The following is a 15,596-nucleotide window of genomic DNA, read 5'->3' as shown; positions in this document are numbered from 1 at the left end:
AGTTATGAGAAGACACTATCTGTGTAAATGTGCTAAACAATGCTGTACTGTGTGTGCACATTTTGTTTTTGTCTGCGTGCATGTGAGGAGCTGTGATCATTATCATGCATATTGTCATTTACAGTTTGCTATCAACAGTAACAAGAGGAGGGCAGCCTAATGAAGAGTAATATCAAGTGTGACAAGGACACAGCGTCTCCCTATTGTCCCATTTCTTCACTCACTTCTCTTTGCCTTACATCCTGGACTGGAAGTGAATGAAATATGAGCACATGTTTTAATGAGGCATCCAAAAACCGCTTCCAAATATCCATTGCTCTTTCCTTTTAGTTGTAGATATAGACATCTGACAAGTGCAAGAAACAGGTTCAGTCACAGTAGCAGTGAAAATATGTCAAAAGATGCTAAGCACTAGCAGTTTAAAAATACCAGTAATTTGTGCATTTTTCACTTGCATAACTTATACCACTGAAACTCACTAATTGAGAATGACTGATCATAAAAGAAATATTAAAATACGGTATGGCAATCTGCAAGTAATGCTTATTTATTTACATTAAAACTGATCAATGTACAGTATAGCTTTTTGTAATTGTTGTATAAGCACTTCAAGGTGTTATATTTCTAAACAGTATTGATATAGTTGATTAAAATAAATTGCATGAAAGCAGAAAATGGTGTAGCACCTTTGCAATAATGCCATAGGTCAAACAGCTGCAACCTCTGAGCCAAAAGCTGTTTCAAACATGCGTGTTTCAAGAGTGTGGGCTTCCTCATGGAAGAGCTAACATTTTTTGGGTTGGATTCATCTCTTTTTCTTATCTAACTTAAACACTAGATATTTACATTATAGAGCTACAGTGTCTGTATAAACGTGTAGCTGCCTCCATTCTCAGAGACAGCGCTATTCAGTCTGGTTCAGATCTAGAGCAAAGCGTACGACGCTGCTGCTCCTCCGAGGTTCGGGTCTTTCCAGTGGTGGTTGTGATTCTCCTCCAGCAGCACCCTGGGAATGATGATGACTGGGTCGGAGAACCTCATCTTTAGCATCTCTAGGAGGCAGCAGATGGTTAAGATACCAGAGAAGAAGAAGGAGACAGAAAAAGACACATGATGAGGCTTTTCTCTCAGACGAACAACAGCAAGCCATTGGGATGGGTTGAGCTGAGCACCCTGTGACCGCTCATTTCAGAGAAGTATATCAGGTCTCTGTTTTTACAATGAAAATTCAATTATTTGTCCATGTTCAGGCCATGTATTAGAGAAAAATGTCTAATTCTAATTGTGATAAAATCTAACAAATCATGAACTATAATAGTTAAAGTTTTTTTTGAGCTATTGCCTACGATGTATGTAACAACTTTGCATTTAGAACAATATGTCCCATGGCTTTAAATCTATGCTGTACTTTCACTCATATAAATAATCATAGTAACTTAGTAAACTACAGGATGCCATTGGTACAATGAGGGTCTCGGGGTGTTCTGTCAAAGACAGATACATCAAAAACAGTCTAGAAATTACAGTGAAGATCATTAACATGCACTTACAATTTCCTTTGAACTGTTTCTTTCTAAAGCAGAGCCATCTCCCTCATTCCATTCATCCTTACCCCAGTTGGGTTCAGCTAATATCCATGCTAAAAGTCAAAAGTTATTCTTGATGCAGTGCAAAATCTCGACCAAAATGTTGAACACACACTTGGATTGCAGGTCTAACAGAAAATGTTGACAGCATGCTTCGGAAACAGATTTGGAATGAAAAAAGACATTTTTACCCAGTCAAAACAAGCTGTGATGCAAAGTGTTACAGTTTCTAACATAGTATTATAAATGATTGATTACATGTGTGAAGTGATGACTTCCATTCCCGTCCTTGGGTGGATAGTCATGCAATTTGTTTTAACCATGAAGAATGGGAAAATTGCAGCAGCAGACAAAGGTTCATGATGTTTAAGATGACTGAACTAAACCTGTGACACCCCCCCCCATTCCACTGTCCATATGGAAGAGAACTACAGAGGGGCTGTGACCTGAGGGGTACACCAGAGATGATGTGGTGGTTCATCAGAAAAACAAAACAGTGCCACTGTAATAGAAAACAAAAGTAAATCACAACTTCATGAGCATGTATGAATGTGAATGGGTTGCATTTGTGGCTCGTGGTCTATTTGTTTTCATTGCTTTTGTGCTTGATTACCTTGGATTGGGTAGTGCACAGCCCCACAGGTGTTGCTTTAGAGTCTGCACCCAGCCAATATCACGGATTGGCTGACGGAGCTGTATGTAGTGGTACTGTTTTAGCACAACCCTTCAAATGAATCAGAATGTCACTCATTAGCACACAATAAACTGGACAAAGCATCATCCAAATGTGACATCCTCAAATATTCTAACCATGATACTAGACCAGGCATAAGAAAGAAGTATGTGATCTCAGCAAATGTAATGTATCTCATTTGTGGCAGTTTTTTTGCATAATTTGTACATTAACTGAAGGCCTAAATAGCACATGACATTTTATTTTGGAAACAATTTCTGGACATCCTTTGGCTTGCATGTTGCTCTACAAGTTGGATGAGTTCTTTGAATATATTGATACATGATGCATAAATAATATATTCTTCAGGTCTCACGTTAGGGCAACACACTGTGCCTGGAGAGGATGTCAGAGCCTAATGCCAGAATGCAGCACAATCTTGGATAAGCATAGAAAGACGTTTGAAAGCAAAATTCTCTTCCATGTGGATTTGTTTAAAAAATTTCATGTTCTCTGTCTCACAAAGACAAAGACTGGGGCAGGAGAAACAATGACAGAAACCTGCAACCACTAATCTGCAATCATTCTTCTTAATAAAAAGAAGCAAGAAGACACTGCTTTTTCTGCTTTTTGCATTTATTTGCAACATTTCATTAAATATGAGCAAGCAGATAGAAACACAAGCACGTCACAGTCAATTTTCTTTTTTTTTTCTTTTGGCCAAGACATAACTTTCTTTACCATACTTTCTATCCTTATTTGCCTAATAATCACAGAGATAGCACAGGCTGTGTGGTGTGCTAAGCAATGTTTACATTTACTGCCCTGACAAGCCCCCTCCCTAGTGGTACATGATAAAACATCCCCCAACCAAAGGCTGCAAAATGCTAATGAGTTGCCCCTCATGCCTGATGGGATGCTCAGCTAGGATAGATGTGGTGGTGGTAATGCTCCTTGCTGTCTGAGACGCCACAGAAAGCACAGACGATACACTCATCCAGTCACAATGGCGGGAAAGATGCTGAGCAGCAGAACTAATGAGACCCATGACATGACTGTACAGTGCTCTTCTAATCCTAAAAACATGTCTCTCTATATGTATGGGCTAAGATTTAGAGAAAGCAGGAAGATGCTTTGGACCAAGTGAGGTGTCATACACAGTTCTAGGACTCAACAACATGTCGCCCTGTTATATAAATAAATATAAGCTTTATACACAAGGGAGGTTATAATTAGTTTTAACAGATAAGCAGTTACAATCCAACTGACTTCATGTTCCTTTTTTCAACGTTTAACGTTTAAGTCAATTAAACCAGATATATGGTACAAATGTAGGCTTTTCAGCTTGCTTTGGTATGTTCTGCTACATACCCTGTACACAGAAACACGGCACCACCATGAAGAACAAAGCAAAAGTGAATCTGGTGTTGAATCCACATTCCAAAATAAACTCAGCCTCATCAAACCAACATACTTTCCAGACTTTCCACTTGGGTAAAACAAGTCAAAGGAACAATTTACAGTTACCATCACATCACTCTGCTCTGCTCAAAAGCAGAGAACTTATTTTTAACAATGAAAAAATTTGATCAAAATTTCTTTCCTTTTTAAGATGATGTGAAAAGTGCTTTTAAGCGACAAAATGAGATGTGTGCAATCATACCACGGCAGACTAATCACATTGGTTATGGTCAGTACATTTTAAAGGAGCAGGGTTTGTTCAAGATTGATAGCTCTGCACGCTGTGTGCCTGGCAGACAGGATACAAACACAACTAACATGTTCCAGCTGCACTGAACCAGCCCCTCTCTGATTCTGAGAAATGTTGTTACTCTGATGTTAAATGTCATTATAACTGCCCAACAGTATGCTCAAAATCAGTGTGAAAACTCATCTGCTATGCAAATCACTGGTGTTTAATGCATAATCAGTTTAGTGTGACCCAGATAGTTTGTTGGCAACAAAAAGGGTAAAATCCCACTTTGTGAATGGATTTCAAATGAGTAGAGGAAATAAATACTGCATCCATATCAGATAAACTGAAATCACTTTGTGGAGGTGGCAGTTCATTTATAAACAGGACACTGAATTGCAAAATCACATTTAACAAAGGGTTTCCCAACACAGACAGAGCAGGTACAAAACAAGCCATGGATCACACACTCAGAACTAACCAAGTGAGAAATTTATCAAAGATTTTCATATCTGTTAATTTAGCATATGCAGAAATCATATCCACAGAACCAATTTGATTGTTCTTTTTCATAAAAAAAAATCAAAAGAAGGGAAAAAAATCCTTGATAAACTTGATAAACTCAACAAAGCTATCTGCTCAGTTGATCAAAGCCAACCCTTGAATTGCTTGTCAGTGGGGCCATGCAACAAGAGCCATCCATTGGATAGCCAGTCAGCCAGTAGCCATGGCAACCCAGAGATGGAGGCAAGCAGAGTGGGGATGGTGGGTGGCATCCAAATGGTGGACGAAGAGGATGCTCCCACCCACTCATTGCTATTGCGATCTAATATAGCGTGAGGCAGGAGGAGCAATGACATGTCATGTCTAAACCCCGAGATTTTAATTTAGCTTTACTATACAAATGTAGCTAAGAGGACAGAGAAGAATGAGTGGGTACTGAAAAGAAGAGAAGAAAGAAGAGAGTGGAGTGGGGAAGCAGAAAGGACGGAAGAGAAATATGAGAACACAGATAACAATCTTAATTAATTTTGCAGCCTCTGTGTTGGATTTCCCCCAAAAAATAAGAAATAAAAGGAGAAGTAGTGCTAAATGATTTTTACTCTTTTGCCTCAGCCAGTTTGTTGTTCATCTCTTTACTTTTCTCCTTGTCCCCCACTGCCGGCAGGTTCTCGGGCTGGTTCTCCGAGGCTGTCTTCTTGGAGCCCCTCAGTGTGGCACTCTGCTTATCTTTGGCTTTCTTCACTGGCTTGCCCTGCCCTGCTGCTGTTGCTCCAGACTTTTTGGGTTTAGAGCGAGGGACACTATACCTGTCAACCTAAGGATGTCGGACAGTGGAAATGAGATTGCAGGGATGGCTAGTAATGTCTAAAACTGTGTTGTGCGATTCTACAAAATTAAAAGATTATCATTATCAGTTCCCCTTTCACGTTCCAAAATTTTAAACCGCACTACAAAGTTAGAAAGGTGTCTTCTCACCTGTTTGGTGGGGTCTATGTAAGGTTCACTGTACAAACTGCGTATCCTTCTCCTCTCCAGGGCCTTATTGTCAGCAGGCTGCAGCGGGCCTTGCCCCTTGAAGGTGGCACTGTAGCTGGTTTCCAGGCTGGTCTTCTCATCTGGTGGCAGGTACTGGGACTTGGCTCGGATCATCTTTGCCGGCTTCACATCTTTGTAAGCCTTAAATTCGGTTCTGTGTGGAAAGAAGGAAGTCACCTATTGTAATGAAAATGTACCATGCTGCAGAACTTTAACACCCATTGACAGTGAGTGTTCAAGGTGATGATCATTGACAATACGCAGCTGAGGCTAATTTGTTTCTGTATGCCTGTTTTAATGGGCTGCATTTAGCTTAAAAAGTCTAAAATTAAAGGAATAATTTGATCTTTTCGGAAACATGCTTATTCATTTTCCAGAGTTACATAAGCAAATCAATGTCACTTTCACGTCTGTCTGGAAACAGCTAGTTTAACTTAGCACAAATACTGGAAATAGACGGAAACAGCTAGCCTGGCTCCCACCAGGAAAAATGCTGCTCTGCTGGTTGTCTGTCAAACAAGCTCCCTAGATGGTAACTGCTGGTCACAGGAAATTTCTGCCATAAACTGGATTTTCAAAATAAATCTAGACTGTAACAGTAGCTAAAAGCCCTAAGCCTAACAATCAGGCTTACAGCAGGCTTCACAATTGTTAAAGACACAGTTCCCAAAAATGTCTACCTTTTTCAGCAGTTAAGCTTAGCTTAACACAGTCAGTGTGCCATTCTCCAGTTATTTTTATTGTAGACAGCATACCATCAATTTACCATCTGTGTGAGAAAATGAGTTTGACATACTACTACAAAGTATGTCAGAGGTACTGTGAGTGGGCGGTCTGGACCGCAGACTGGTGATGTGAAACTGTATAGTTCTAACACAGCAGTTCTGAAGAAGGTCAGCAGGCTGGTCTGTATCAGATCTGTGGATCACTGTCTCTCTCGTCTCTCTCTCTCTCTCAGCTTTAGACTTTACTTTTCTCTGCAGTCAGCCCCTGTGGCTCCAGTGTCTTCACAAACACACCTCTTTAAATGCACCTTCAAAAAATGTTTATGTTAATGTCCCTTTGACACAAAAAATTTGCTTAGGTGCATCAGAGGGTTAAGCTCCACCACAGCACAGCTCAGTGTAAACACTGAGAGCCACACAACTGTGGCCAAAGCTCGATGAAAAGTCCCTGTTCCTTGTGTAAGTAAAGAAGAGCAGTACATTAGGCAACACCATTAGGTGTAGATAGAGGAGCAGAAAGCCAGGTTGCTGTACTGGAGACTCATTAGAGCAATTTGTAAGGTCAAGTCATATGGATGGAAGACATCAAATCAATAACTGCAGCTATGGAAAACAGCTTTTGAGACCATGCAATCCTATTTAAAGTAATGTGCAGTATGGGCAAGGGACAGGCGCATTGATTTTACCTTCTAATGTATTACATTAAGGAGGGGGCTATAAGACTGTGGTCTGACTTTCCATTACAGTGTGAAAACTGGATTGAGACCCTCTGGTGGAGGGTTGTCATGGGACTGCAGGTTGGAGTGAAATGATAAACAACAAGCTGTATAACAAGCAGATGTGGATTTACAGGTCCCGGGTCCGCAACCTGTCAGGGGCCTTTCTGTGTGGAGTCTGCATGTTCTCCCTGTGCTTGTGTGGGTTTTCTCCAGGTACTCTGGTTTCCTCCCACAGTCCAAAAACATGTATGTCAGGTTGATTGGTGACTCTAAATTGCCCATAGGAGTGAGTGTGAGTGTGTGAGGTTGTTTGTCTCTATGTGGCCCTGTGATGGACTGGTGACCTGTCCAGGGTGACCTGCCTTTCACCCAAAGAGAGCTGGGATAGGCTCCAGCAGATCCCTGGGACCCAAAATAGGAATAAGTGGGTATAGAAGATGGATGGAAGTGCTGTATTAGTTAATTACACAGTAGCTGTTAACATATTAAACAAAACTCAATGTCATTTTACGATAGTAGGAAAAGAATACTTCTTATAAAACAAAGGCTGGTGACAGTGACATGAATACAGATATCCCTCCAGTGGTGCAGGGGAGAACACTATATCACACAGAGTGATTACATAACAGGACTGAAGTCCACTGTCAGCGCTCAATTGGGCCAAGAAGCCACAATGCAGAGACAGGTTATACAACAATGTCCAAGGCCAAGGGTACAAAGCGCTCATATGGCACCACCAGGCATGTGTGTGTGTGTGAGAGAGAGAGAGAGAGAGAGGGAGAGACAAAGCCAGAGAAAGAGGTAGATTGTGAGTGCAGAAAGGGTTCGAAATGTGAAACACCAGTCTGTACGTTAACATTGCTGCTATTCACTACCATATGCGTGTGCAACAATAAAGCCTGTGTCTCTGAGGTCAGTGTGTACTTGGTACTTGTTTAAAAATGACTGTTCAGAAAGCTTTTTTGATTCTGTAGCTGTCGTGTCAGCTATATTTGCTGCATCTACTGTACAGGCTGAGTTTCACATGAGGCTTTTCCCTTCAGCCCTGCAGATATTCTCTCAGTGCCCAGGCTAGTTCATGTTAGCTGAGTAACAAAAACCCTAGCAGTTCATTGAGAATGTAAAGTACTAGCAGACATCGATTGAAAATGCACTTAACATCACCTTGCACAACTCTTCTCCAATGTTTAGGCTATCGTGACTTCATCATGGTGATTTCTGAGTGTTTTTTCAGAACACTGGTGATGTCTTGGCTGCAGTCTATCACATAACAAAATACTTCAAACATTACATTTTTGTTGAGGATGCCCTGCACAGGTGAAAGCTGTTCTATAAAATGTAACATCTTTACTTGTAAATATAGAGAACATGTGGGCGAATCAAAATCATTAAGAACGTTTGAATATCATGCAGTCCACAGCTGATTACATTTCTGGTCAATGAAAGTCAGAAAAGCTTTAACTAGGGAAGAATGAACATCCATCCATCTATGTTTGATAACTGCTTGTCTAGGTCCTCCAGTTGGGGGACGCTCAGGTTCATAAAAATATTTAATATTCAGATGCACTCACAATTTAGCCTTGTCAAAGTTTAAAAATAAAATTACCTGCTTTTAACACACATTCCAACCCCCACCCCCATCTCCCTATGTATCTTCTTTTTTCTATATGTTACTCTTCTCCAGCTCTAAGTCACTGTGGCCCAAATGATGCTATCAAGCCTGATATTTCTTGCTGTGTGACTAAAGCTGCTTTGGAGAGCTGACACTTCTGACCCAATGTGGTGAAGGTATGTGCAGAGAAAGGCTTCATCAGCACAACCAAACACTGGCACTGACAGGAATGGAGCCAGGCTAGGGTACAGCACTGCTGAGCTCCATGTAACCCTGCTCTAACATGGAACAGTCTGGGAGAGACAAGAGAGGAAAGCATAAAAACAAATGCCGGCAAATGTCTGCATCATGGATGCAGATAGTATTAAGCTGCACAGATCTCCTCCCACCTGGGAGGCGATTATACATCAGGAAAGGATTCCCAGTGGAGCAAAAAAATTTGAAATTCCAAATTATTAATGAAAATTAAGCTTCTTATGGTAATTGTCAGTCTGTCCAGGGTGCACCCTGTCTCTTGCCCAGTGCCAGATGGGATTTGCTCCTGCGCCATGGCAACCCTAGAAAGATAAGCTGTAGATAAAGGCGTGAACCATTCTCCAACTTCAAGAAATTTATAAAACAGCTATAATAAAAACATAAATACTACATTACAACACAGTGATTGAACATGTAATCCTTCTAATGTTCATAAATCTAAAATGGTACGTTAAACGTGTGTTTGACTCACAACCCACACATGCAAATCACAATGAAAAATGAATTCCAATTCTGCAATTTCCAATGAGATTCTCGGTAATATCAGCATGCTCATGTGCTCACAGTGACGATGCTAACAAATTTACAAGGTATAATGTTTGCGATTGATATGACATATAAACAATAGAGAGATGAACAATAGATTTTTAGAATATTTGGTCATTAACCATCATTGATCATCTGATGAGGATTTTTCATAATCTTCTACCATTTTTCTGACAAAGGGAATAACTCTGTAAAAATATTAAAATCACTGAGGAAAATAATAGCTAGCTACATCACTAATGTTTATACTGTATAAGAATGCAGTGTACAATATGATTTTGCCATTGTATGCTACTCTGGGCACCAACACCTCTGATACAAATTTCTGCACAGTTATTTGTGACAGTGACCACAGCGATTCTGGCTCTAATTCAGCATCCGTGACTGGCCTGAGATATAGGGCTGGCCAGTTTCTCTCAGAGTATTCCAGGGAATCAATCTGCCCATGTAAACTACTGTAGCCCTATGGTTTAAAAGTGTTTGTTGGTGTGTCAGCTGGTATAAAGCCTGGCTTCTGGTCAATCTTCTAGGGATCTATTGGCCTCAACTCTATCTTCCAGTTTCACTGCAGCTTCTCAGGAAGCAGCTCAGTGGAAAGAGTACAATGCATTACTGCAGGGGACTCTCACTGTGTCACACAGGATGGAGCCCATGCAAATTTTACAAGCCTTCTTGATACTGTCAGTAAATGCTGTCAGTAATTGGACCTTTTGCGATGGTAACAAGAAATACTAATCTTTATGAAAACCACTTGAGAAAAAATGTTCAAAATGTTGATTTGAGCATTTTCATTTTAAATCATGCTTTACAACAAAGTATCAACATGCAGATTTTCAGTCATTCACATTTCAGTTGCAAGGTTTCCTGGCTTACAGTTTCTTACATAATCTATTCATATCTATAATCAAATCTGAAGATATTGTGAATTAACTGTAATCAGATAGGATGAAATCAGATTAGATGGTTTACATAAGACTGTTACCGTTAGCTGGCACAGCTCTGAACTGATGCAACTGAATACTGGATATCGTTTCTAGTTTCTAGGATTACATATTGGGAGAAACATGCGGTCACATTGCAAAATTAAACCACACTAACTTTAATTATCAGAGTCCAGCAAAATCAAAGCAGTTTTTGAGAAAATTTGTTATTTTATATCTGTATTTTTTGTTTTCACCCTAATCTCTGAGCTGGAGCAGGATTGGTGTTACATTCATTCTCTGGTTGTCAGTAGAAACATAAAGCTCTCTAAGAGGATCATTTTTAAATCCACCAGAATCCATTCGCCTCTGACTGACAAAAATGACAAACTGATGTGGAGTTTATTGAGCATCCTTGGCTGAATGAGGGAGGACGTTATGTGGCAAGGTGAGAAACATGAGAGGAAAATTTGTGGTACAAAATGGTATTAAAAATTCATGCCCCCTCAGTCTCTCCCTCTCTGAACTCAGTGAACTTTCACTACCTGTTTTACTATTAGCATTATGATGCAAAAAACAATGCTGACAAGATGAAGAATGGCTTGCACAGCAGTGCTGGTAGCAAAAAGGAAACACAAAGACTCCAGTAGCTATTGTCTTAGACTCATGACTTATTCTCATGCAGAAAGTGGCATTTTAAAAATAATGCAGTGAGTTGGCGGTGAGATGAAGGTTGGATGGGCCTTGTGTTGGTTGAAATTGTTGCACCGCTTCAAGCAAGAAAGAAACAGTTGTTGGCATAGAACATCTGTAGTCAACTTCCCAGGTGCACTGCTAAAAAGTGCTCTAGTGGTCAGCAAGCTGGACAAATCAGTGTTTATAAAAATGGCAAGTCTTCTCATCAGAGAAGGGATAAAGTGAACAGGAACGGGACTTCATGTTTAATTGGCCTGGTACAAACAGGTACAATGGTAGAGCAAGGATGGTTAGACAGAGAATGTGGGAGATTTTTGAAGCTGACACCAATATCCATATTTGATTTTATCAACTGTTATTATCTTCATTTGTATAAACAATAACAACTTTGATAAGGAGATATTAAATTGGTTGCTTAGGGACTTAGCACAACTGAACAAGAGGTTACAGCCAAACATGCATGTCTATGAAGCTATATTTAGGTGTTGTGGTGTTAGCTAACACTCTGGTGTTCAGCAGGTATAATGTTTACCATGTTCACCCTGTCAGTTTCGCAGGTTGTCACACTAACAAGTTAATCACCATTCAGCATAAACTACTTTTAAGGTCGATGGAAATATCATTAAAAAATGTTGTGGATCATCACTGTAGTTTTCTTTCATCCTGAGTATGACAGTAAGCTGACTGGCAGGCAGAGTTATAGTGATATTGGCTCTTGTTGGAGTACAAGCATGAGTTTATGAAATTTCATGACAATCCCAAACCAACAAACAACAATATCAGCCAGTCTCTAACCACAACTATACAAAATGAGAAGCACAGGCTCCATCAGAGCAACTAATCTAACAATATCAGCTGAAGTATTTTACACATGCAAACAATCCAGTGATATACTGTATACTGTATTGTATATCAGTAACAGAAATGTTATCATTAATATGGTGATATTGATTGCAGATCTTTGTTTTTTAACTGCAGCAATGATCCTGTGTAATTATGCATCATAATATTAAGAGATATATGTGTTTGTGTTGCTGTGTGCACACTGCCCATGGCATTAACCCACTGTTGACCTGCTTTGAGTCTCTGCTGGCAGTGGAAGACAGAAGGTCGACTGGGTTTCTGCTGGTCACGGTGCAGCCATTTACATTCGGTGTAGAGGAAAGTGCTCTGAGCTGCACCCTAAGGACTGCTCAACAACAAAGGCACCACCGTAAGGCACGAGACAGCTGTAGTATTCAGTGACACACATAGCACCATTCCCCTCCATCAGCCGAATCACACTTTGGCTAGGTCTCCTTTTTCAAACCTACATTCTGCAACAACGCTGAGCTAGGACATAAGAAACATTAAATCAGTTTAAATCTTATACAAATCACAGTATCCAATATCAGTGGAGAGATGTGATACTTCAAAGTAAGACAAATAGTAAAACATTGAGCTCTCATAAAACATTGTAAACCAGGTATAGAAACTGGTTTTACATATTACATGATCTCATACTCTCACAACCACCAGCATTCACATATTACATAAGTGCAACGTAACAAGTGCAACCAGTGCATGTTTTCACTGACAGTGATGTGTGTGACTTGATGCATATCCATCCAACAGCCCCCATCATCCTCGGGTGCGTTGCATAACAGGGCAGAGATTAGCCTGATGTTCCCAAACATCAACACTGTTCAACAACTACACTGGAACAACATGGCTGTCTCCTTGAAAGGAGACCTGCTCCCTATGGAGATTTAAAGGCTCATTCTAAGATTAAGAAAACGCAGCAGCTGGTATTTTCCAGTGATTACACTCTAACGACAACATTAGTGTATTAGTATTTAATTAATTAGTGTATTAGTGTATTTATGAATACAATATTCCATTTCTGCTAATAGACCGCTCAAATATCACACACTGAACCTTTAACCTTCCATGAAGAAAAATAAATTCACTTCTGTGTGATGTTTTGACACGGGAGAGTATATCTCCCAGCTGCTTGCTTCAAGATACAGTCTTCACCATGTTTTCAACTCACTTAAACGATAAACTGCTTGCCCCCTACCAAGAAACATTCCCAGGGTCAGAGGCCAACCATTGACAAAACTTTAGTCTTCTCATGGGCCCCCATGTTTAGGTTGTTTTCTTCTGGGCAAACCCTACCCTGACATTTATTGTTTGTCTAGGGGCCTCCAAGAAATGAAGAACAAAATGATTTGGAGGAAAGGAGAAGAGAAAATGGAGAAAACTGTTAAAATGAGGCATTTAAAGTGACAGTGACAGATCCTGGATCAAAATCATTTCTCCCTGGCCACAGATAGCTTGTGTTTGATGTATAGTGTGTAAACCCTCAGAGTAGCAAGTCAATGAATAAATGTGTGATTTACTGTATACAATACCAGTGACGACCCCTATAACCCTCCCATGGACGAGGTGAGGACTCTGGACTCCCAGCTGCCCTAGCTGAGTCCTCAGTAAGCCCCAGTGACAGGCAGTGTAGGAACTCACTTGTATGAGCTGCCGGCTGTAATCTCCTCTTTGATTTGCCTGTTGACTGCATCTGCCGCGGCCCTCCCTCTGCCCTCTCCCTCCTTCTTCAGGACTACTTTCTTGTCCCCCTCGGGCTTGCTGGAACGCTTTTTCCTCTCTTGTCCCTGGAGAAGGTGTTTCTCTTGCACCTTGTCAGCAATTGCGCTCTTCTCCACGCCGGTGTCCGCATCCGTCAGCGCCACGTGCTGTTTCGCGTGCTTTGACCTGTCCGGTGCCCGGTCATCGCCCCCTGAGACGGTCGGAGGCGGCTTAGGTATCCAAGGATGGTCGTACCTTTTTGGGATGGGCCAAGGCTTGAAGTCTTTCTGGTACTGGGTCTCGCTGTTGAACGGCGTTTCTGGTCCGTGGTACTCGCTCTTGGGTTTACAGCTCGGCTCGGGACGCACTTTCCAGTGCTTAAAGTCCTCGCGCATCACTGAGCTGCACACGCGCTCCTCCGAGACGCACCTTCGCGGCGCTCGAGGCGCCGTCGTGGAGCGGCTTTCTGCGCGAGACGGCTGTGTTTCTATGGCGACCCGGGCCTGTGGAGGGTGGAGCGGAGGCTGCAGCTGGATGTGCTGCATCTCAGAGACGTCCGTGTACTTGGTAAAGACCAGCGGTACCGCAATGTCAGACTTGTCCAGCTGGTTCCAGAAGCGGGCCATGCAGCACGCCCTGCTGATACAGGGCCACGCCATGGTGCGGGTCGCAGACTCCTACTAAATATTCCCAAATGAAAGGAAATGTTTCTGTCCACTCAGGCAAGCAAGATGTCCGTGTGTTGGATGGCTCCAATGCTGTTCACGTTAGACTGGCGTGTTAATTAAATCCATTGTGCTTCTAATAAAAATAATAAAGCCTAAAGATGCATATTTGACGGGGTGTATTAAAAACGAACCGTATTGGTGTTTGCTGTGGTTTCCTCTGGGTCCGTACGTGTAGCTGCATCACTCCTCGGCAGGGCACTGCAAGGAAAACGGCCCCGCCCGCCTGCTCAGCATCCCGGAGACACAAAACCGGAGGAACTCAGAGTCAAGGTAGAGAGAAAATAAACAGGCTTCCGCCTCACCCGAAATCCAGAAACCGTGTGCCGGTGTCCTCTCAATAAAGAAAACCACCCAAAAGCAAACAGAACATGTCGGAAATGTTTTTCTTTAGGTTGGTAAATCCGCCCCTCTCAGCCCCCCCACACATCTCACCTATAGCCTGAACACTTAAACTGGTGTGAAGCTTTAATTTTGAAATTTGAAGAAAAATGATTTCCGTTATACATCTGACAAACACAGTGGGGGGACGCTCGGTTCATCCTGCACTACAACATTTTAATATGAGAAAACATTTTGAAAAACAAAACAATGTTCATTTATTTATTTATTTTTTATTTTATTGAAGTACAATAGTGATTTTTTTAAAACTATAGAAAAACAGCTTCAAATCAAAGATCCACACTACAAAATGTAGGTTAATGATTCATGCAAAATTGCCTCTGCCAGAAAATAACAGAATGCATGAATAATGCCAACACATTATGCACCCTGAGGGCCTGTTTCACATTGGGCTACCATTTATAAAACATCTAAAAGACAAACACATTATCTACAGAGCAGAGTTTTTATCATGTGGGCTGCCAGCTCCTTTTTGAAGGTAATAATAAGTCTAAGCTTATCTTTCCTTTATTTACTTAAATGCATTTCCTTCATTGTTTGTCATTGGCTGCAGGTAAAACACTGACTGAGTGTTGAAGATCACACTGGCCTGGTAATGAGGTAATTAGGGTAGATAATCCCTGAATAAATGAATCAAAGAGGACACAAGAAAAAAAAAATCCAGAATGACAATGAAACCTACTGAGCCTTTTAAATGTCAGTCTAAATGAGGTGAATGAGTGAAACACTGAGACTGAGTGTTGTGTGTTGATTTGTGATGCAATGTATAGGTGGCTCCTCACACAACGATCATGGGCTTGCTACAAAACTGCACTTTCATTTTAAAGAATATGCAAATTGTGAAGTATTTCATACAGCACTGTTATAGCATTATGTGATAAGAAATGTGATAAAGTACCTTTATTGCCGTCTCTATCACTCTGACATGCAGTTTTATGATTGC

The 15,596-nt window shown here is 41.1% G+C and overlaps 1 protein-coding gene across 1 annotated transcript; it reads right to left on the bottom strand.

The window, feature by feature from the left end:
- Positions 1–904: 904 nt before the first annotated feature.
- map6a (microtubule-associated protein 6a) lies at positions 905–14,281 on the bottom strand. The gene is made up of 5 exons (XM_026328350.1): positions 13,467–14,281; positions 5,432–5,645; positions 5,056–5,270; positions 2,200–2,310; positions 905–1,052 (listed from the first exon to the last, which is right to left on the bottom strand). The coding sequence occupies exons 1-5, from the start codon at positions 14,183–14,185 to the stop codon at positions 905–907; spliced, it is 1,407 nt and encodes a 468-aa protein (XP_026184135.1). The 5' UTR covers positions 14,186–14,281.
- Between the last annotated feature and the right edge of the window lie 1,315 nt (positions 14,282–15,596).

Source organism: Mastacembelus armatus, chromosome 14, assembly GCF_900324485.2.
Source record: "Mastacembelus armatus chromosome 14, fMasArm1.2, whole genome shotgun sequence".
Lineage (NCBI taxonomy): Eukaryota > Metazoa > Chordata > Actinopteri > Synbranchiformes > Mastacembelidae > Mastacembelus > Mastacembelus armatus.
The sequence above is the reverse complement of the archived record's forward strand: the minus strand, read 5'-3'. Positions and strand labels throughout refer to the sequence as shown.

Bases quoted from the DNA above. Each gene is read 5' to 3' on its own strand.
- map6a (XM_026328350.1), bottom strand. From the start codon at position 14,185: ATGGCGTGGCCCTGTATCAGCAGGGCGTGCTGCATGGCCCGCTTCTGG. The intron at 5,646-13,466 runs GTGAGTTCCTAC...CTTTCCACACAG, and splicing joins ACAGCCGGCAGCTCATACAA to AACCGAATTTAAGGCTTACA. The intron at 2,311-5,055 runs GTAAAAATCATT...ATTCATTTGAAG, and splicing joins AAACTGGCTGAGGCAAAAGA to GGTTGTGCTAAAACAGTACC.